Raw genomic sequence first — 23,589 nt, forward strand, 5'->3', positions numbered from 1 at the left:
TGAGTATATCGGGTGTGTCGTTCATAATCACATTAAATTCTATCACATGTACTTCATGATATTCTATAGCGAATTGTAAAAAAAATAACATAATCCATTCAGTGATTTAGCCACAGGATTCACAGATCATTTTTCGTTTTCATAATTTACAACATCATGTGTGAAGCAGAGATAAAGTTAGGAGTATCGAATGTTTTGATCAGTTGACAGCTGTCAGTTTTCAAGGGAGAATTTCAGCTGTTTGTAATGACTGACTTCTATATGGTGTTCTAATTTTCGCATATTTTTATTCTATTTACTTTTTTTGAAAAATGCATTTTTTTATTTTCACGTATTTTTCTTTTTTCTTGGTGTTAATCGACATATATTAACCAGTATATTAACGCATTTCATTTAATGTGATTATGAACGACACACCCGATATATTTGACAGATAACCAGGAAAAGCCACATAGACTCATCAAGTCCTTGCGTTACAGATGAAATGAATGCCATATGTATAAGGTTTAAGGTTTTATCTTCTGCTAAGATGATAGGAATTCTGCAGCTGATAAAATCTATCCTTTCTCCGTGATAAAATACTCGTACGTATAAAGTAAAAACACTTCAGTAATGTTATCCTGTCATACAAAGTTTCCCAGCGCAGAATTCTAAAAATATCTAATGTTCTTTGACAGTTTTAAAGTGCAAAATTGATCTAACGTTTTTTTTTTTACCTGCATATTAAAAAAATAACTAAAAAATTATACTATGAATGTTTTTTTTCTACATCAATTCTCAGGGGTTTTGTAAAATTCATGTTCTGACCAATTTCAATCATATTTCAATAGAATTGTAAATGTTGAACCAACTCGAATATAAATAAATAAAAAAGTTTTATACGAAAAAAGTTTAAAATTTAAATTACACTGTTGAATGATTTTAAAGCCGATTCGATCTTTTTGAAAATTTACCATTGTAATAATACTTATGTGAAAATAATTATAACTTTTCGTAACACCCTTTTTCTAAGAACTGGGGTCAGGGATTATTACAACACAGAATAATATTTGTTTCTGAATCAGATTGTTTTTGTTAATTGCAACTTGTTTTTCACTCACACAACTGAACATATATTCAAATTAAATTTGGCTCAGAAGACAACTTTCAAAATAACTAATTCAGTAACAAAAAAAATATCAAACAATAAAAAAAGAAATCCTTCACCGAGACTAGAATTAAGTAATCATGACATTTAAGAATATAAAAGCTTTTTCTAAATAACTTGAGACGTTATCAAAATAAAGTGTTTATGAAATAGTCTTGAAATATAATTAACTACTATGATATTTAATGAAAATACTCGTCTCGAAGCAGACAGGTGTTAAAAAGTTCATTTTCTTTCTTCGGGTATTTTAAAAGTGTTTTAGCATTGAACTGATCAAACACACTAACACCTACTACATACGTTATTTAATTTCACCCTTTAAGCATTGTTTGTTATCGGTAACAAAAATACTTACTGCACGTTACTAGACTGCACGTATCCAATTTTTTATAGATTCTGTTCTAATTTCGATAGTCTAGCTTTTTCTAGGCTGCCTATAAAGCGATCACGAAACATTGCGCACTACCAGCCTATTACACTTAAAATTCCGAAACACCAGTATAAAGATAATTTCATACACAATAGTACCAGTAATCACTATCAAAGCTACTAGGATTTACGATGCAATAATGTAAAACAGAATTCTATGTAGGACATTAACTAATTTTGGTACAATTCCAAGAGCTTAATGCGGACTAGAATCATTTTGCGTTTCTGAATACACCAATTTGGGGAACTGTGGTTAGTTGTCCTATCGGTGAATGTGAGCCAACAATAAATAGGCAGGTACAAAAATATATATCACGAGTGTGAAGATGACGTCACCAAAGTTAGGTACAAATTGAAAAAAAACGAACTCTCCTTAATGAAAGATTGGTCCCGACATCAAAGGTTCGAGAGATATAAAGGGACGGTCTGTACCTACCCTGCACAGTAGTACAACAATACGATTCACTATACGCGTACCCTATGTCGAAATGTTCCCCGAATAACCAGTAAAACGTCGAACATTGGCTAGAAGCTAATCAGTGCATATATGTGAGTTGCTCACAAACGTCGATCGTTAGCCAGCCACCATCAATCACACGTTATCGGCATCATCCACAAAATATTAACCAATTATAACGGCGCGGCTCTCGCTATCAACAGCGAATTATTAAAAATCCTTTATGTAAGCATTCACATCATCGACATAGTGCTGCGCAGTTAGCTAGAGGTTGAGTCGAGCTGAGCTGGGGATCTTTTGCACATCTAGGGATTAGTCCTAACAATACCAGATTGTTAATTTCTGTTACTTTCCAAATCTGACAAGAATTGGCATACATCCCTACGTGCTCTTGAATAGAAGTTAAGCTTAATGATAGGATCTTGGCAGTTCTCATAAGATAACAGCTTCCAGACTAAAAGAAGTTGTACTTGAACAGATGATCGTGTATTGATGTTGGTGAGGTACTTACCAATCATGTGGTGGTTGTGGTCGCCTGCGAGCCTGTACACAGCACGGCGGCTCCTGGGGCTCGCAGGGCAGCTGCAGCGCGGGCGGCGGCGGCGGCGGCGGCGTGCAGGCCAGCCGGCGCGCGGCCGCCGCGCCCACGTACTCCACGTAGCGCGACGGCGGCGGCGAGCCCGCGATGTCCTCGCGGCACGCGGGCCCGCAGCACTTGCGCGGCGCTGGCGGCGGCGGCCTGCACGCCAGCCCGCAGTACACCGGCGGCGGAGGTCGCAGCGGCGCCGGCGGCCGCGGCACATAGCGCTCCACGGGCACGTGCGCTGCTGGCGGCACGTACCGCGGCCGCCGCGCGCGCTCCGCCTCCGCACAGCGGCGCACCCGCCGCGGGGACGCCGAGAACCGATCCGGCAGCGGCGCGGGCGGCGGCGGGCTGAGCCTCTCCGGCGGCGCCACGCTGAACGCGCCCGTCGCCGGGAAGCGCTCGCACGGTGAACGCGCGTACTCCTCGCCCATGGCGCGCGGTCAGCCGGGCCCGCCGCCGCCCGCGCGCCCTCCCAACCACGCCAACACTCTGTCTCACATGCCGCGCGACCACTCTTGCACTATCACTGGGCGGGCGCTCCGCTCGCGTTCGGGGGCTGCGGCGCTGTCCCGATGTCCGCATTCACTCCGCGGGCGCCATGACGCTACCGGATCGATAGCGGCGCGGGGCGGCCTCAGAGGGCGCACGCCGCGGATCCTGCTCCACGATGCATAGCTCGTTCCTTATGACTTATATGGAGCTTTCGAAACGAGCTTTGAAGCTGGGGCGAGGCGAAAGTGCGTCCTCGGCCAAGATGGCCGCTCTCATCATGTCCGCTTGCGGCGCGCCTGCGCTAAAGCCTTGTGATGTGTTTGTTTTCACCAGATACTGATTTTACACAGATCGCGACACTGGGTGGTTTCTGGGGCCAGGCCTCGATGGGGTCCACAGTAAACAGTGACGGGGTGATGGTGCGCGACGCGGTGTGGTGGTCGGCTCGGCTCGGGTGCCGAGGGTGTCGCGGGTGTCGAGTGTGACGTGCGCCGCTGGCGGGGTCGGGGAGCGAGCGCGCCGACGTCAGGCCGGTGCGCTATCGACGCCGTGCGCCGTCGCGCAGCCCGCGCCGCGCTACGCAACACACTTCACGCCGCACCGACACAAACACTCGATTGCAAAACGAACGACCGTCGCCTGTAGCCTACTTTTATTTCCAGTATCCTGTTCACACGAAACCTTAATTTGATCCGATTTTATTGAAATAACCCCGATTCCCAATTTCAGAATAAGCTCGTAACTCGTAAAAAAGAGCGTTCGTTTTCAGAGAGCTTACGTCTAAATGACCTACACGTTTTATGTTTGAAGGGCATAAAAAGCAAACGCAGACATTACCAACTTACGTATCTATCATTCATAACGTTTGACACGTTATAATAAGCATTAAGAGATTTTCACAAAGATTTCAAAGAACTGGCTGACTCTGATATCAATTAGTTTACAAAATTGTTAAGATAACGAAATTGCCCTCGGCAAGACCTTTCATCTGGCTAATTTACTTACAATCTTTTTACATTATCGAATGGGCACGAACGGCTTTGTCGCAGTCCTTTGAAGCTGTAGAACCACTAGCGAAATAGGTTAAGAACCTATTTCGTGACATTACTGTTTTAGGATAAACTTTTCGCGCTCCCTCTCTGTTTGTACGCGAATATTGACCCAATTTTATATAAGTAGAGCGCTTCGATTATTATGAAAGCAGATTCAGAGGTTTCACGTATAAAGTATAAAATTCTGCACAAAGGGGATTAATTATTGCATGCCGACCCCTATAATTCGATACACGATGTACCTACCTAATGCTAAATCGGTACCAAATATTTGGGAAAAGGTAACACGTGTGGTGTTTGTGACAACCACAAAACAATAAAGTCAAAAGAACCAAAGAACATTAGTGAGGACTAGTTCGACATAACGTAGGTGTATGACTGTATGTGTGTAGTTCCATCGCGTTCACATTGACATCACTCGGCGTCACTTGTCATGCAAACTGGGTATGTATTATTCAGTATATGTTAAGGATAACACGCATCTCAGAATTGACGTTGGAAAACGAGAAACGTCGTACAGAATCGTACTTTGGGAAGAGAAATGGACTAAATTAAGTAGGCGAGACCTAACCGTGTCGGTAGCAGCCTAAAGACTTATTCGTGTCACGTTTTCAAGCTACCAGTTGTCAATTGTTGCTATTATGTAGGACAAATTAAGAGAACATAGTCTGAGATGGAATTTTCTCAGCATGATGTACCTAGTCTTCGTTAAATTATTATTATGCCAAGGTTGAAAGTATCTACGCGTCCGTGAAGTAATTTCATGAGCGGAGAATTTTCATCTTAACAGAATATTTTGTATCTTAAAATCTTGTTACTTTCTATTAATCGTGACATTTCTAAAATATCGATAACACTCACCGTATTAATGGGATATGACACTTAAGGTAATTGAAACATAACCCTATTACTCAGTAAGTGAAAGATATATTGGTGAAAGGTCAACTAGTGCTTACCAACCCACTCGAATACTTGAACGCAACCAGAATAATATGATTGCCTTCCTGTTAATATCTCTATATAAATAAATGGGTAAAAAGAAACTCATGACTTGTAAGCGTGAAGGCTTGTACTGATCACGCAATGGTTTCTCTTATTTTGTGACGAGAAGTAGGTCATACTTGAACAATGGCACCTACTTATACATGTCAATTAATTTTTTGGTATGCTACCAAAAATATTTTATTAACCAAAGGACAGAATTGAAACTATATATTTATAGATTTGCAGCGCAACGTGTAAATTATCGCAGCGTTGCGATACGCCGCCGCGCCGTAGCATTTTCTCCCTCACGACAAACATTATAATATACGTACCTTCATAATTATATTCTACTACATCAGTTTAGATTATTTTTTGCATCTATTGATGCTTAACATTTGACCTTCAGCGGCTTCAGCTACTTAACATGTAACCAACAATCAATGTTTGTCAGAAACTCATTGTACATATATTATACTAGCTTCTGTCAGCGGTTTCACCCGCATCCCGTAGGAACTACGGCACGAACCCGGATAAAAAGTAGCCTATAACCTTCCTCGATAAATGGGCTATCTAACACTGAAAGAATTTTTCAAATCGGTCCAGTAGTTCTTGAGATTAGCGCGTTCAAACAAACAAACAAACTCTTCAGCTTTATAATATTAGTATAGATTCTGAACTCAGGGTTGTTTCACACAACCCACTTTCCCCCCGTAAATAATACTATTACGCTTTTGAATCAAACGCTTCAATAGTAGCAGGTACCTACCTACCTCATTACTGTTCATGTGTTCAAAATTAATTAATTATATTAATCAAAACAATAGGCAGACTAATTACGAACGTATGTGTGGTAATTAAAAGATGGGTGCTTATTAGAAGACTAGGAAGGAAATATTAATTACTAGCTTCCGCCAGCGGCTTCGCCCGCGCGGTGTGTTGATAAAAAGTAGCCTATGTGTTAATCCAGGGTATCACCTATCTACATACGAAATTTCAATCAAATCGGTCCAGCCGTTTTTGCGTGATTGAATAACAAACATACATCCATACATTCTCACAAACTTTCACATTTATAATATAAATATAAATATAAGTAGGATGTAGCATTCAATATTAAAATGTTTCTTATCACTTTATAATAAAAAGTCAGAGTTAACGCCACCCGCATTTTAATCCTTAGTTCGTGAGTTTGTAGGAGAGCACATTTTAATAGAGACTAGCTTCTGCCAGCGGTTTCACCCGCATCCCGTGGGAACTACTTCCCGTACCGGTATAAAAAGCCTATAGCCTTCCTCGATAAATGGGCTATCTAACACTGAAAGAAATTTTCAAATCGGACCAGTAGTTCCTGAGATTAGCGCGTTCAAACAAACAAACAAACAAACTCTTCAGCTTTATAATATTAGTATAGATATACTCATCAGGTAGCGGTTTTTAACGAGATAGACTTCACCTGCATATTTTTTCGCCAGTTTATTCAATTCACATACATAGGTTATGTTAAGTACTTAAGCCTTTTCTTATAATAGAAAAATCCAAATGGGCACATGTCTGTTGTTTTAAAAATTCTGCATGAAAAAAACTAATAACGTTTGACCGACCTGAAAATCCACAGGACTTTATACCCAAAACCTAATCCTAAATAACCTTACCTATCCTAGAACACTGGGGATTCTGTTGGCTCAGTGTAAAATATTTTAAGCGTATTCAGCGAGACCCAAAATTTTATGAAAAAATGTAGGGTCCGTGACGAATCCTAGTGACTATATTACACTGGTAAAGTACCCGTGTTTAGACGCAATTTCACAAGGTTACCGGTGCTAAGTCTTTCAGAACAATCCCTGGAATCAATATGACCTACTTTCAAGCTTCCTTAACCTTGTGCCTCTTGGTAAAGATTAGAAGGCTTACACCAGTTTTCGTAGAAAATGGTCGAAGAGGGAATATGAGCGTTATGTACTTAATGCACTTTTCTTGGTCTCTCCTTTGATATGCCTTGTATGCTTCAACTAAAAATACATTTAATACCTATGCAAAGTATTTTTTTGATACTAAGCTCATAGGTACCGATGAGTAAAATATGTAGGAAGGGAAGTCAAAATGCCCATGTTGACTTAAATAAGTAATGCTTTTCCTCTTAAAATTTTCCGCTAGAAGATTTTTATAAAAATTCATTAATCTTTAATCAACTTAAAATAGAATTCTAAATTCTGCGAAGATTGTATTTCAATAATTAAGTTCTGATATTGAAAATCTAATAATACGTAGGAAACAACGCTGTAAATGAAGCACAAAACTTAAACAAAGCCAAAACTTTTACTTATCTTCCGATAAACACATTCGCGATCAAGACAAACATTGTACCATACCGGCTCAAGTAGTTATACCCTCTGAAATTCTATCTAAATATAATGTGGCAAACTTGAACACTAACAACGCACATTCTCGGCTATTACCCGTCGATAGTTCAGCAGAAACGTCAATTAGAACAAAGATAAATATGATAGCGTACCAATTATCCCCAAACTTTACAAACAATTAATTAAATATAGGTTCCCACTTCAAGTAAACAGGAAATCGGAAAACTGGACAAGAGCTTTCGAAAAAAGTTTTATTATGATTCCGTTGTTAATTAATTCGGAATAAGTACCTTGTTCATATTGGTACTTATCTACCTACTCAGAGGTATTTATACGTACATGCGTAGCTAGGTACTTGCTTTGTTGATATCTATCCAATTCCACATTAAATGTAGTGACTAATGCGACAGACCTGAGTAACACCTTGATGTACATACTGTAGGTAAAACAAAAATATTCCAAGGGGTGGGGTGTAGCAATTTCAATCAGCAAATAAAAATAACTTTTACCTACACAAACACAAAATAAGGTCAAAATTGTTAGAATCTTTAGTGGAATAGGATGATGCCAAAGAAAAATCATACCTAACAATAACTATAGGTAGGTATTTATCTGCAAACGCAGGTACGTTTTAGCATCTAGCTCGCCACACCCTAACCTTATACATACAGGTAAGTAGGCATATAGAGATTCAAACATCATCCTCCGAGCCTTTTTCCCAATCATGTTGGGGTCGGCTTCCAGTCTAACCGGATTCAGCTGAGTACCAGTGCTTTACAAGAAGCGACTGCCTATCTGACCTCCTCAACCCAGTTACCCGGGCAACCCGATACCCCTTGGTTAGACTGGTGTCAGACTTACTGGCTTCTGACTACCCGTAACGACTGCCAAGGATGTTCAATGACAGCCGGGACCTACAGTTTAACGTGCCATCCGAAACACAGCCAATGGTGTCTAAGATATACTTAGAAAGACATACATACATACACACATAGAGATACACACATACATATACATATAGAGATTCAAACGCTCTACATAATTAAGTAAGTACTCATTTACCCAGTCCATATTGTGTTGTGTAGATATAAACTCAAATCTCTTCGAAAACCTGCAAATTTTATCGCACACCATTGACAAAAGATCGATCGTCTATCCCCTAAATGTGTTATAAAATCAGCGTTCCCACAGAACTGACGGCTATTGGCCATAATTCGTGCGTAATAATCGTGATTGGTTCATGCTTTCGCTTCGTGCCTAAACGGCGGATAATCTGTTAAATATTGCCCACATTTATGAAGATTACTTTAGATAAAATGGAAAAATAACATATTTCACCGAACGCTATTGCTAAAATTGTCTATACAACCCTTAGTGTTAAACAATAGGATAAACTCGATACATACTTAGCTGTATCTATATCTAAACAAAACTGCAAATTATTGCAAACAAGAACATTATCCCAACAAGTAACTCATTCAACCTTCATAATACATAACCCAAAATAATTGAAAAAAGATGCGTCATTACATTAATTCCGCCAGTACTCCATATCCAGAGAGCAAGCAAAAACAAACTGTCAGAAGCATGGAAGGAGAAAATAGCATGATCAAACAATCGTCCAGACAATTAGATAATGTTAATGAACGTGGCTCGGACGTGGACGGAGGGGGGGAGGGGTATTAATGAGCTCACACGCATACTCGTTACCCTCCTCATGATTGTAACGACATTAAATGCTTTATTAAGTTGTCGGGTCTTTTAATTTTCAGTTTTACTATGCATAGCTGAAGTCTGCGAGCAGCTTAAGTTCTTTTGTGTACGAGATAATTTAAATACACAAATTATTCACATGCATAATTGTATACTAACAAGAAAGTTAAAAGTATACAGAAGAACTGAAATTGACTTAAATATTAATTAGACCATCAATCTATAATCTAATCAAACCCTGATTATTTTTCTGATTATCTTGGGGACAGCCGTGGAATGAGTTCACCGTGTATTTTCCCAAAAAAATACTTAGATAGGAACTTTCTGTATTAAGTAATTGTTTCTACCTACTATAAAGGTTCTTTAAAATAAAATACTTAAAAAAATCTATATTAAATATACAACCTAATTGTTCCTAAAGATCCGATAAACTCCTTTCAGAGAACGCTTATCGAATAACACGGTTTCTTATATCACATCGTCTTCTGTCCTTCACAACCCAATTAGAGGTAATAGGACATGACTGGGTAACGAATGAAGACAACTGACACCTAACAGCATTACCCATATCTGCACAGTTTACGACCGAAACGAGTATATTTTTGGAGGAACAGTAGTCCAGACACACTGTAAAAACTTCGGTAATTTTATTAGTCCGTATTAATTGGGATATTCGAGTTCTTGAGTGAGGAACACGGTTTATGTTCCCCAATTTTCCGTGTACTATTTGATTCGGTGAATTGTTACTATTGCAATTACAGCTACACACAATTTGTATAGAGTCAAATTATAAAAAAATTAAAACCCATTCAAAAAGGGTTGGTCAATAGTTATCAAAAAGGAATGTTTTTTAATGATATTCATGTTATAGACTGATTTTTACCTATCATATAATTTAAAAGCAGTAAAAGGTCCTTTTTCCTAAAATCGAAAAAAATACGAGTAATCATTTTTGCTATCCTATACATAGTACATAGCAATATGTGGAATAAGGTATTTGTATAGGGCAGACGTAGTTAAGAACACTCTCGGGTAAGGCAGAGTGACGATGGTGTGAAAGGGTGCTGTCAAGAACAGGATGTATCTAACTGTCATGGCGTTATGTACAACGTTATAATATTAAGCATATAGGTAGGCTCACTATAACTTTAATAAGGGATAATAAGTTAACCTTTAAAATACAAATGAACCTTTAATACATTTTTCCGACAGATGAACTATGAAACTCTTATACGTATGTAAAAGGCATTTCTGTAATTAGTAATGCTGTATAGTTGCTATTTATTGTATTTTACAACAGAAAAATGTTGACAATAAAAAAAGGTTAAAAGACTTGCACGAAAATGAAATAATAATGTTACTGCTCCGGTGATTTATTTATTAAATATCATCGCCCAAATGGAAAGCCGATCAGTAAATGTTTCCACTGCAAATCGTTAATTTTACTTTATTCTGTTTGGCTTCAGCATAATTATGATATTAACTGTAGCAATCAATATTATAAGCCCATTTCGACATGATATTAATAATTCACATGGACAATGTGAGTACTTAGGTAGATACTTTATTGCATTGAAATGAGAACACGGTCAGTTACACATATTTTGATGACTGCAGGACGGACACTCAGGTCAGAATAGTTATTGTACTTACCTACAATGATTGGGTACTAACTTCTTGCTATTTTCAACTCTTAAATTGTATAGGTAGTTGGTACCATTAGGCATAGGTGATTTAAGTAAAAATACATAGTACAAAAAGAGTGTTTATTTAATTTTCTTTATACATTCAGTCTTAAAACATAAACAATAACATTTACTACAAGCTAGCACTGCAATTTTGTTACAAGTTATTAGAAACCTATTAAATGTACATAACTGGGACAACGTTTGTTACAAACAGCACTTATCTGTACGAATTATTGTAGTTGTAAGGAGGTGGTGAAGAAGAAGTCGTTGGCTTTGAATACGAAGGGACAGGCTCGGGGAATTTGGGGCACTCCTCTTCCCATAACCACCATACAGTTATTAACACTTCCAGATTAATCAACAGCAATGATAGAAGAGGAATAGACAACTTGCTAATCAACGCTTTGATACCTCCTTTTGCCACCAAAAGAGGTTTAATTATCCCTTCAATAATGCCAGATTTCAATCCAGACAAACCAGATGAAGAACCGGAAAACAGAGATAAAATTAAACTGAGCAAACCACTGGACTTACTGGCAACTTTTGTGGAAATTGGTGTCAGAAGGCTCGAGAAGTCTAGTTTGTCGAGCGAAGATTTCGGTTCTACTATTGCCGGCGGCGCAACTGGAGCCAGGTTCGATGGCTCGTGGTAGGTTGCTGGAGGCGCGTAGTTCGGTTTCGGGTACCCCGTTGGGCGAGGAAGAGTAGGATAGCCGGAATTATCTTCACGGCCTGCTGCAGCTATCGTCCGAGGTCGCTGGAACTCTTCTTCTCTGCGTCGAGACTCTTGAGATACTCTATTTATAGCGTCAACGAATTCACCAAGACTCATGTTCTGTTTGCTTCGATTTTCCATCAGTGGAACCTGTTTCTTGTTTAAATCGCTGGTGTGGAGTACTTGTCGTGGTATTGGCCTTGTTTCTTGAAATCGAGTATATGGCGGCGACGAGTATGCCAGTTGCGGGTCCATAGACCTCATCTCAAATTGAGGCATCAACATTACCGAGTCATCTGGATACCCGTATACTAATCGAATCAAAAATATCCATAATAACGGTAATGTAATAGAAACTTGACTCATTGTGACTAAGTTATTAAAACAAATATGCACAGTTACCTAAACACACTTACTTATAAATTGGTGAAATATCAATTTGCAAGTTGGCACTTCATGTTAGCCGCACAATATCTGGGTCACAATGTGAATGAAGCAACTGCATTGTCCTACATACTTGAATGTTAGTAAACATTAAGATGTCAGCTTATATCGATTCCGGAACTACAGTCCAGTGACATACACTGAGCTATTTTATCGTCGGATAAAACACTAAGCATGCTTTTGGCAAAAGAACCATCTTCTTCGAGGTCGTCAATTAAGAAAAATGTGGCAGTAGCTCCTATGTAACTCGCCCAACTACTCGTGGCAGATCTTTGAATCACGCAGGCAATCCTCTGAGAGCAATCTGTAATCATCCTCGATTTCAGTCCTTTCTTCTTTTTCTTTTTGAAATATTTCATCATTTTTGATATCATTGGCCAGAGCAAGAAGGCTTTAAAACCAATTTTAACAAACAGAATAAACACGACGGGCAGTAGAAGCAATTTCCCCACGATTACTTTTAGAAAAGCTATTAAAGCCGCTGAAAACATAATTTTAGCAGCACTGCCCAATATGTTTGCAAAAGTTGACAAAGTATCAGTTTTCGGACATGACACATAGTGCGGCGGGTCGGAATAGGTCTTGCGTATAGGTTCAGAATAATAATTCGATGCTCCAGTGAACAAATCCAGGAACGGCATGGGTGGTGAGTTCGATGGAGGCACCGTGCTCAAAGACTGGTCTTGAGCACGAACCCGCGACGCAACAAAAACAACAACGAGTACGACAAACATAGCTCACGGACTGTTCCGCTTCAAATAACTCCTCTAGTATAAAACCTCGCCCATGAAATTTGAATTTCAAGATATAATATGCGGGAACAGATAATTATCTCTGTATAATTTAAAGCAACGGTACAAGGGTCAGGTCATTTAGTTTATAGAACAAGTAATGAAAGTGTTATATTGTGATATGATTGCTATATTTTGAAGCCATCATTAAACAAAAGTACGACAACCTTTAAGACATTTTAAAGTTTATGTCATTAAAATACTAATTTGTTGTCTTATTTTAATGGCTTCGTTAAAACTCAAGTTTTTGATTAATCAACCCACACTGTTTATATTTTTGTCCTTTGCTCCAAAATTAAGAAAAAATGGCGGGAATATTTGACAGCAATGAAACGACATGACCATAGTGTCAAAAAAAACTATAACATCGAGTTGGTTGCGCGCCAAACTAATACGAAAAGATCAGTTTATCAACGTATTTCTATTGATCATAACTTAGACGCATAAATGGTAATCTTAACTAGAAGCGCGTATAGAAAAGCCTGTGAAAGCTTCGATAGTGATATATCGCAAAAAAATACTATACCGCCATGGTGCTCATCAGGTAAGTCATTTTAGTATCCCAGTTGTCTTTGCGCTTTTCCCAGCTTTCCAATTTTATTACTGAAAATGATAAAATACTTTATTTTAAAGAAAATGTTCCATAAACAACATTGTGCTGACAGCTTATCGATATTTCGAAAATTGCTCATGCCACAAGTTTTAAACGATTAGCATTTGCATAGGTTGTTAAAAAGGTTAACCAATTTAGGTAATCATCTGTTAATATAGATAAAGATTATATGAAAATGGAAACCAACATTAATTTTCATTATATTATGTAGGTAGGTGAAGATATACTAAGTATAAAGTCTTTATCTGTGATATTTCGGTGTGATTGATTGAGCAATGAACTAGGCCTACGTCTGTCTCTTCACATTGGCTCATAGACAGGTGTCAATGGATTTCCATAGTTCTAATGTTAAAATAACTTAATTCAGTATATACTCTTTTAGAAAATTTCTATTACCTACAACCATCTGGGTAGCCATTTACATCAAATATTAACGTGGGTTGATGGGTAGTGATCCATCTAATATCGCGTTACTCTTAACGTACCTATAATTAATAAATTTCCCTTAGGCTTTACCTTGTGACCTTAGAAATCGGCGAAAATACTCCCAAGTTCGATGATCACGCACATTTAGTTATTAGAGCATTAACAATTTCAACGGCGAAAGTCCAATCAAGCATCGATTCAACGAGAAAATTGTGGTACTTACCTATCTACGTCCAAGTAGAAAAATTCAATTGAATATTGTCCTTGAGAAAATATCAAGGACAGGATCGACTTGAGCTCCCACGAATAATATACTTTTCTTGAATAATGGAATAAGGTTTCTATAGCCGGTGGCCTACTTTTTAATTTGTGGGCTACATATTTACGTACTTACCTACCTTCGCTATTAGATAGATGTACGTAGTTTTAAACCTGAGTGATATCATTGATCTACTAACATTTCAACTTCAGTTCCCCTATACATAAATATTGTACAAAAAATATGTCGTTCTTTTGATAAAAGACAGCTAGAAGCAAAACAACAAACGTTCTAATTAGAACAGTCGCGAAACGGTGCCGAAGCAGAAATCCTCACACAGCAATATTCGGTCTTCAGTTACCTAGCATAATATTTATCAAAGTTCAGCAGTTTGTGTACATCATCACAATATCGTAAGCAACAACATTGTGTCGGTAATGACGATTGGTGGACTTTGAAGAAATTCAAATTGTATTTTCGGATTTTACCATTTGAAATCAATGATTCCTGACGAATAGGACGAAAATACGTATGAAGTTGAAGATTTATGTATTTTGCACGAAAATGCACTAGATAGAGAATCTGGTTTTCATATTTGTTTAACAATCCACTGTATGATTATAGGATGATAGTGGCATATTCTACGAAGTCAACCAACCCTGCTACTAAAGTTTCTGGCTGACTGATCTTTTCGCTGTGACAACAGGCTAGGGTAAGGTAGGCTTTTACAACTGAAAGGATACAAGATTGTTGGTATTACAAAGAATATGTGTAGGTACCTACTGGTATTCCTCAGTTGACAGTCTATTCAATAAACAGCCAACAATCAAATGATAGTGTCACTTTTTAAGTTTTTAATGTAGGTATAATCAGGTGTAGCGACATTTCATGAAACAAAAAATAAAAGGAGCAAGGTACAAAAAAATAACCGAAGGCCTTCCTTTAAATGTATGAAAACCGAGGTTGATTGATTGAGGAGGAGTCCCGCTTCATATATCGTAAACGTCACATATAGGTACGTACATAGGTGCACATCGACAGATTTAATCTCTTTTGCCTCAACCTCTATCCAGTTGCTATCACTATAGAACGAGATGTTTGTAGGTACACATATGTATGTGGATAGTATGCACAAAAGTTTAGAGCGGCCATCTGTACGCAGGTAAAAATGTGCAAGATTTATTACACTAACAGTGATGGCTCGCATCCGCGCCGTCAGCATTTGGCGAGCAAACTTGTTCACATTTTATACAAATAAATACATGGTGAATATTTGGGTAAAAGGTTAAAACTTTGCACATATTTTAGTTGTATATTTTCCTCAAATACAAAAGGTCATTTTTGTTTAAATCTTCATGATAATGGAACGTAGGTTCCTGCCTACGTTCTTCAAGTAGTTTTCAGGTTTTCTTCTCAATGTGTGATGAGAGCTCTAGGAGAAATAATAATACTTACGTATGTAGGTATGTACAGCTCCTACATGCATGATTTTGTAAAGTCCAGGACTCATACGGTAGTCGGGTTTCCTACACAATAAAGAACGAACGCATGTAAACACATCCACCCCTTTAAACTAAACTCCATTTAGTTACGCTCAACTCAGCTGAACCATACATGCATACCTATCCAAACATGTGAAACAATATGGTTTTTTTGATGGTTTCTGCGCCCCAAGTTGACCTAAATGCCCAACAAAATTGAACTCATTTCCAGAGATTTTTCCTGTTACCTACTGTATTATTTTCTTGTGTTCACAGCATTTCGTGGAGGCTTTGTTTGTTTTAGTCAATATTTATTTTATATAGGTATTTATATGTAGGGCATTTATATAAAACAAAAAAACATTGTGGTTTGTTGTCGAAAAACTTCTAAACCACTATCCACGTATTTAATTTTTCACAAACAATAAACTGGAACATTTCATGTATGTACAAACAGCATAACAATGAAAGTTAACCAAACTGTCAAACTTTTCCGTTGAACATTCAGTTAATGAAGTCCGTATTACTATAATCAGTGCTACCCAAAAACAGATTTATCTCGTCCGATTTCACTTCGTAATGCAATTGGAGCGTGCCACCTGCCTCTCGGAGCAGTGTAGCTCGGCTTGCACTAAATATCAGACGAATTATCTTTTACTGTCTAATTAAGGCCACTTTGGCTTGAAAACTACGAAATTCGAGGCAGAAAAACGCCACTGGGGAGTTTTATATTGCAAAGCTTTAGGCGTTTGTTTTATCTGAACTAATAGAAATAAAAAGATATATTAAAAGTAGAAAGGAGATTATAAACTGCTTAACATTTTCTTATCATAAAAGCTTTGAAGTTGCTCATTTTCATAGAAATCTTATAAGAATGAACCCGTTATAGGCAGAAATCTCTTTATAGAAGCTGCATGAATTCATTTAGTGGAAGCCTAATAAAATTCTTTTATTTAATAAAAAAAACTTACAATGTAAAAGAAAGATAAGAATAAACCTGGAGTCAGAGTGCTCTGTCAGCGCAAATTGCAAAAGCCAACGAAACGAAATAGGTCACCATGGCGCTTGCAGCCTTTGGACATAAAGTTATAAACTTTATTTTAAAGTTACATTGATAGTTTTTCATTCCAATATTAAACGCTTGGGTATAGGTATCTTCAAAACGACCCTGTTTTATCTAAGACTTGAATAAATGTAATTTTTCGTTTGATAATGATAATAATATATATTAAGAGTTATGAAATATACAGCCCAACTAGAATTGTTAGAACGTCTATGTTAGTAGCCAACAACTTTTAACGTTTACTTACCTATAATAAAAAAAACACACTCGCATAGGTAATTGTTATGCAAAAACGAGGACCCAAGGGATAAATGGTGCTGATGACCACTATCCATACCTAAACGTCACATTAATTTATTAGGAAAGTTTTGATTAGGCTACGGGTTAACACGAAATGGGTCAACTGTAGGTATACATGATGCATGTATTCCATAGCTAGTTGAGGTACTCACGTTCGTTACCAAATAACATAATATCAGTGCTAGAAGATTTTACTTATAGATACTTAAGTATTAAATCACACAAACATTTTGAAAGATGTAGCTTCATTTTCGCAATAACAAATGTCGGGACAAGATATAATTTTTCTTATTCACAAGAGTTGCGAAGGTCGATGCCCATTTGATAAATAATGTATAATAGCCAGCTGCAAGTTACGCTTTATGTGTACCTTTGTACTTTTTCCGCCATTATTTTTTGCGCATAGTAGGAAGGTAGATATCTATATGACGGGACGGACTTGTTCATAAGAGGGACCTTATAGCTAGACCGTTGCAATCGTAAAATAAGTAATAAAACCGAACCAAATAGATCACTACATGTCTACTATAAAAGCAACCGCTATCAACGTATTAGTAAATGTCAGCTCAATATGTTTTATACTATCGTAACATGTTTAGAACTTGGTGTTATAGGGGTCCAATTACTTTAGGAATAGTCGGAATGTTTCGTTCTATAAGTTTGACTAGTTTTAACGTTATGTTCAATACATTGTTGGCATTTTCAAATTGTGTGTCTTGTAGTGTTTGTAAGATTGATCAGAAAATATCTGATGTGCAATAAATCATAGAGCTAAGCGATGTTAGTCTCAATAACGTTGTAACAGCTCAAAAACTGGAATATTAAAAACACATTGGCACAGCAAATACTTTCAAAAACTAATATTGTTAATTCAACATAAATCACAGACGTCACATCACTGCAATTGCATACAAATCAAAAACACAGTGGCCTACTAACACCGCTCCATTTACGTTACATTTCCGCAGGAAAAGTTTACGAAAGAAGCAAACCTAAGAAACTTGCAACGCCGAAGTGGGAAATGCGATCCACGTATCCGTTACGAGCAAACATCTGGGAATATCTGTATGAAGATAACGTCGAACAAAAGTTCAGCTGCACCAATAAAAGAAGACATAGGAAATGTAAACAAAAGTCGGTCGAAAGCGATTCTTGCAGGAAAACAGCTGTCTGGTTGCTTTTGATATTTGGTGCTGTTACTGGAACTTTTGGTTAGTGTTGATTACAAATGAAAATGCACCTTATTTTCCATATGCTCGCCGTTAAGTAGTTTTTCCGGGGTCCAAATAAAATTTGCCTTTGTAATTAATGGGCTTCTTTTAATAAGATTTTTGAAAAGCGATCCACTCTTATTCATGAGGTACCTAAGCGCGTTCAACTAACGGAACAAGCGAACTAAATAAACTTATGTAAGCAGTTCTTTATACATAGACCAATAACCAACTGCATTAGATCAATCAGGTACTTCACTTCGAGGTACGTTCGTTCTTTGATTAGGTATCTGCAAATTTAGATTTTCCGAGCATTATACCTATTAATTGGAATTTCGAAGACATATTATCTCCATATGGTTTAAAAAAATCACGCTATAATTAACTCAGTTTCAGTATCTCTGTGGAAAACTTACGCAAGCCGAGAAGGCCTGACACCTACGGCGAAGATAATGTCGTTACGTAAGTAGCTAAGTAATTGTGTTCCTTGCGACGTTTAAGTCAATTACTTGTGTTACACCAGGAAATAAGTGCTTTTAGTGCAGTATATTTTCTTATACATGCTTACTTTAACCTTTTGCGTGAATAAGATTTGAAGAGTTTTTCAAATGGCCTATTGTCTTGTGGGTATCGAGTAGGGATTGAGAATCAACTAGTTCCAGATAGATAACTAGCGGAATAGAATATTATAGCTATGCTAAATATACCTTCACCTGCCATGCTCCAAAAATACACTCGAATTCAAAAAGTTTCAGAATCATAGTAGAAGCTGATAATATCGCGCTTGCATGATTGCATAATTTCATATCGCTACAAATAAATGCTACTTACCAGCAAATGAACTTAAGTAACAATATCGAATTTTGTAAATACTCAAACTGCGCGAGCAATAACGAATGCCATGTAAATTGCCTACCTATTAAAATTACTGGCCCCTACCTGCCATCCATCAAGTCTTATCGGTAGGTAATTAATGCATAGTAATAAAAGTTTTTAATATGTGTGAGCCTTACCATGAGCAGTGGGCACTAAGATTTGCTATAAGCGCATCGAACTGGTTTCAAAGTCCAATATTTACATGCAACACCCCCAATCTACTTATATCTATGTCTGTATCTATAGGAGAAGACCTCTATCTTGGAAGATAGTATGTGCCAAAAAGTGTTCGGATAAATATTTTTTTTTTTAGGTGTACTAATAGGCACTTAGAATACCCACTTAACTCTGATAAGACACTATGTATCTCAGAAACGCTAAACCAGCTAAAAAGTTGCTTCATTTTACTAAGAAGACAAAGGCATTTGGTTGCCGTTATGGGGCATGGTTAGCCAATTTATTAGTCTGAGTGCTTACCGCAAAATTATGTTATGGCTATAAATATTTCTTCACATTCGCTGTGCCAAATGTCCTAGAGGAACATTCACAACTGAAACGATTTAATGCCAGTAGATTCTGTAAAGTAAACATGGCAATTTTTCTTTTTCAGCTGGTGTGGACTCGTCTTCATCAGTTAGCTTCGAATGCTGCACCAGAATGAAGTATTTAGCCGAACGTCTCGCGAAATCTGAACAATATCTCAGGTAAATTATGAACTTTCTATGAGTCTTTACCATAAAAGCCGAGCAAACGTTCTAACTAAATATCGTATAATATATGTAAGGATGTCTAAACATAATCGAACAAGGAAGTTGGAGCAAAGTCACGGATATGAACTACTTCGTTTAAGTTTAATTTATCCTTGTGCGTTTGAAAGGGAACACGACTTCCCACTCCTTTGAGTCCTATGGCTTCTACCAATATCTACCTACTACCTACTTATGTACACGTCATATTCGCGTTTGATACATATTGTACAAACTTTGATCGCCCATCGCTTTATTCCCAAAGATTATTAAGGATTCGGTAGGAAGTACTCTATTGAAAGGCTTTGAAGTTTAAATATCTGGCCTTGTATTTAAGTAGTGTAAAGGTCAATGCCGAAGTGGTTATTAACAAACTTTTTTAATTAGGCGATATTTATACCACACGCGATCATGAACATTTTTACCAGTCTTATTTGTAGTTGATGGGGATATCATTAGTTAACCTACTCACTTCACTTCGGGAAAAGGATAAGTAAGAAACACAAAATACACGAACTGTTACAGGTATTGTATCTTTGCAGAAACACATTGCGATCACGGACTCTAATGTTGCCATCGCGCCCCAAGTCAGGTAACAGTTCACTAAACTTAATTTACAGCTAAAATGTAACATATAAGTAACTCTACAAACTACGAAATTTTCAATCTTTGTCGATTTACAAAATTTCTATTATGGGTCAATGACGTCATTATAATAATGCTTTCGAAATGAACTCATTACTATGATGCAAATATCTACTAAGCTTACATCTACAGTTGGCTCTACAGACAGAATAGCTGATTTTACGAAAATCGCATAAACCTCGGTATATCGAGGGACCAAAGGCCTATTAGCTAAAACCGCCAGAATCGGAAATCTCATGCTAATAACGCTGTGACGTACGGTCATCGACTGTATCTGTATCTACTAACTATCTAGAATGGTCCAATGAACAAAGATACCTATAAGTAGCAGAGAGAATATATCGTAACCAATCTCAATATACAATTTCTAAGAATTTCATAAATCAATAGAATAATTATTTAGAGAGAATTAATATAAAAATTCTGCCTAATGCCTATGTACAAGTTATGTAAGAGCGAAAGATGCCTAGACTTGATTAATTAACATAGGTTCGTAGGTTGTTAGTCTGCGTAAAAGATTTGCAATCTAGTCAGTCTGACTTTTGACTCTTGAACTTTCTTAAAAAACTTTATAAGTTTGTACTTATTATAAGGTGAGATAGCTTAATTAGATAAGTAGGAGTACCCTTACCTTCAGTTTTCTAAATAGGTAGATTTTCTGTAAATGCAGTATCTTGGTAAATTATCGTAAAGTTAGTTGTACAGTACCTAACTAAACTCCTTATAGTTTCGAGTACAAAAACCAAACTCAATGCAAGCGTATCGCTTGAGTTCAACGCTATCCTTTGAACTAACGTGACCGATTGTCTGAAATCTAATCTCCAAGTTTCGTTCGTTTAGAACAAATGGCAACAGTTGCAGGGGCTAAGGACATTGATACTCGATACATAGAAGGTGCAACGGCGTCAAAGGGTGGTGACACAACGGAGTGGGGTGGAAGGGTAGCACTTTGGGGTGTCGTGCCTTTGTGGCGAGCTGCCCCATCGCCCGATACAGTGCTCGCTTTGCGAAGACCTACGCTGTCAGACTGTTGGCCTTTCATGTGAGTAGAATTTCAAAGATTAGAAGCAGATACTGGGTACGTAGTTTGATCGTTTGTTTTAGTTGCAAGCCTCTAGGGTCATGATAGGTATCGGAGTTTGTAACTTAATATAGAAATAGTTTCTTAAACACATTAATAATATTTGTAATTTGGAAGATATCAAAATAAATGCTTTTTACGGGTCTAAGCAGCATTATGTTCTATGAAATCTTATGCGCTTGCAATCTATTGTTGCCTCTACATGTGATAGATAGAGGGATGTATGCCATTTAAGTACTTACTACCACTGTAAGAATTCATAAGTCAGCTCGTCTACTTAGTAGCTTCTTATCCCAAGACATTCCGAGCCTGCGGCCACATCCAACAAAGTGGGGCCCACACATTAGCAACCCTCTTCTAATTCAGGTCTGCCTCCTGCAACTTACAAAACAATTATTTCCATACACAATCCCGGCAATCATTTTCAGTGGTTCGTACGGAGAAATAATAATACGGCTGCCACAATCGCAGAGGGTGCGTTACGTCACTGTTGAACATATTCACCCGGATACGGCCCGGAGTGCGCCCAAGCATTTCCTAATATACGTAAGTAGACAAACATCTGAGATTACCACTTTGAACTCCAATGTGAAAACAAACGTGATATCTAAGTCAAAACCGCACTGAATAATTACGATTAATATCTCAATGTTCTGCTGTTTGGTTATCTTGCTAATTACTATTTGACAAGTCGTTTTTCGATAATAAACTACAATCAGATAGTTAATAGATTTGTAGAAATGTATTTACGTATGCCTTAACCTGTTACCTGTTTTCTGTAACCACATGACGTCACATAAATGAGTAAGCTGCTTCAAACAGCCCTGCAATGGTATGGTATGACACTCCCACCGACTGAAAACGCAAAAGCGCCCGTACATCGAGGGTTGGTAGTTGGTTATGTCATTCCTATTTATCCAGTACATATTACCAGGTAAAACGCTACAACACGTCTAGTTTTCCATTTAACGTTCATCGTCTTTTCTATGCACCTATTGTAACATAGGTGCTTATCACGCTAGTCTGGTAGTCTGTACCTATCTGACAAAATCTCTGTATGGAAATGTCTTGATTTGAAACTTCTCTTGAGTAAAATTGTTTTCTACGAAGCGAATAGTAAGACAGTTTCGTTAGATATCGCGTCAAGTGTTGAATATGCTACATTATTCCTAACATGGCTTGTTCCCGTCTTAGCGAGATATGCGAACGCAACTTTCGGAATTTAATTCTGTAACTGTTTTTGACTAAACTGATACAGTCAGAAGATTTGGAAACAGGAAAAAACATTCTAAGATTTACCTTTACTCATTTCCCTGAATAGAGCATCTGAGTGCTTCTGGTGCAGCAGGCATGCCATGAGGACCGTATCCTATAACCTTTTTCTTAACTCCATAGCGCACGCATGCTGATTGTCATTTATTCTTCATCGAAAATTTGTTTTAAAAAAGAGGAGAATGAGTAAACATAGGTAGTCCCCGCGATACTCATGCTGTGGACCGTCCAAGTAAATGGCCGCAGATGCTTCTAGCGTTGTTTACCTGAACCCGCCAGTTTCACTGGTTACTGATAGTCTCTGATCAGAAACTTATGACATATAAACTGTGACTTGGTTTCACAGGTTTCGGATAGCAATATCTGACAGAAATTAAAAGCATTCTTTATCTGGGAGATAGCATTAACTATTAGATAACTAACTGTCGGATAAAACCGCGTCTTAATGTTCTATTATATTTCTTATATTTTCAGGGTACCCTAGCAAACAACACTTGGCTGAAGATAGCAGACGGACAATACCGCGCTGAAGGCCCCGCGAAACAATACTACCCATTAGCCTACAGCCACGTTGAATGGACGAGCTTCGTATTCCGCGTGCTATCCAACCAGGGGAACAACAAATATACTTGCATTTATAGAATTCATTTGTATGGGAAAGTTGACAATAGTTTAGTTCCTTTTAATAAATTATAATAGGTTTTTCAGTTTATTTAACCTGATTAGATTTCTTTATCAAATTATTGAATTGTATATCA

The 23,589-nt window shown here is 37.6% G+C and overlaps 3 protein-coding genes across 4 annotated transcripts in view; 1 reads left to right on the forward strand and 2 right to left on the reverse strand.

Annotated features, from left to right (window-relative positions):
- The window catches only part of LOC124633035 (inactive rhomboid protein 1), a 159,938-nt gene extending 156,355 nt beyond the window's left edge, over nt 1–3,583 (reverse strand). For both annotated transcript variants that reach the window (XM_047168122.1, XM_047168123.1), the window contains exon 1: nt 2,545–3,583. In XM_047168122.1, the coding sequence (XP_047024078.1) occupies nt 2,545–3,050 (506 nt within the window). In that variant the 5' untranslated portion in view covers nt 3,051–3,583. The remainder of the gene's footprint in view (nt 1–2,544) is intronic.
- Nucleotides 3,584–11,125: 7,542 nt separating this feature from the next.
- Nucleotides 11,126–12,019, reverse strand: LOC124633414. Its single transcript, XM_047168627.1, has one exon. The coding sequence runs from the start codon at nt 11,987–11,989 to the stop codon at nt 11,126–11,128; it is 864 nt and encodes a 287-aa protein (XP_047024583.1). The 5' UTR covers nt 11,990–12,019.
- A 5,955-nt stretch (nt 12,020–17,974) lies between these two features.
- LOC124633102 lies at nt 17,975–23,527 on the forward strand. The gene is made up of 7 exons (XM_047168197.1): nt 17,975–18,211; nt 18,602–18,673; nt 19,698–19,791; nt 20,376–20,425; nt 21,319–21,520; nt 21,988–22,105; nt 23,306–23,527. Exons 1-7 carry the CDS (start codon nt 18,022–18,024, stop codon nt 23,525–23,527), a joined length of 948 nt encoding a protein of 315 aa, XP_047024153.1. The 5' UTR covers nt 17,975–18,021.
- Nucleotides 23,528–23,589: the final 62 nt, after the last annotated feature.

This window comes from Helicoverpa zea, chromosome 9, assembly GCF_022581195.2.
Source record: "Helicoverpa zea isolate HzStark_Cry1AcR chromosome 9, ilHelZeax1.1, whole genome shotgun sequence".
Taxonomy (NCBI): Eukaryota; Metazoa; Arthropoda; class Insecta; order Lepidoptera; family Noctuidae; genus Helicoverpa; species Helicoverpa zea.

Coding starts and splice junctions, on each gene's coding strand:
- LOC124633414 (XM_047168627.1), bottom strand. CDS start 11,989: ATGAGTCAAGTTTCTATTACATTACCGTTATTATGGATATTTTTGATT.
- LOC124633102 (XM_047168197.1), top strand. CDS start 18,022: ATGCGATCCACGTATCCGTTACGAGCAAACATCTGGGAATATCTGTAT. Junction 18,212..18,601: donor TGCTGTTACTGGAACTTTTG/GTTAGTGTTGAT, acceptor TAATTAACTCAG/TTTCAGTATCTCTGTGGAAA. Junction 18,674..19,697: donor GGCGAAGATAATGTCGTTAC/GTAAGTAGCTAA, acceptor TTTCTTTTTCAG/CTGGTGTGGACTCGTCTTCA.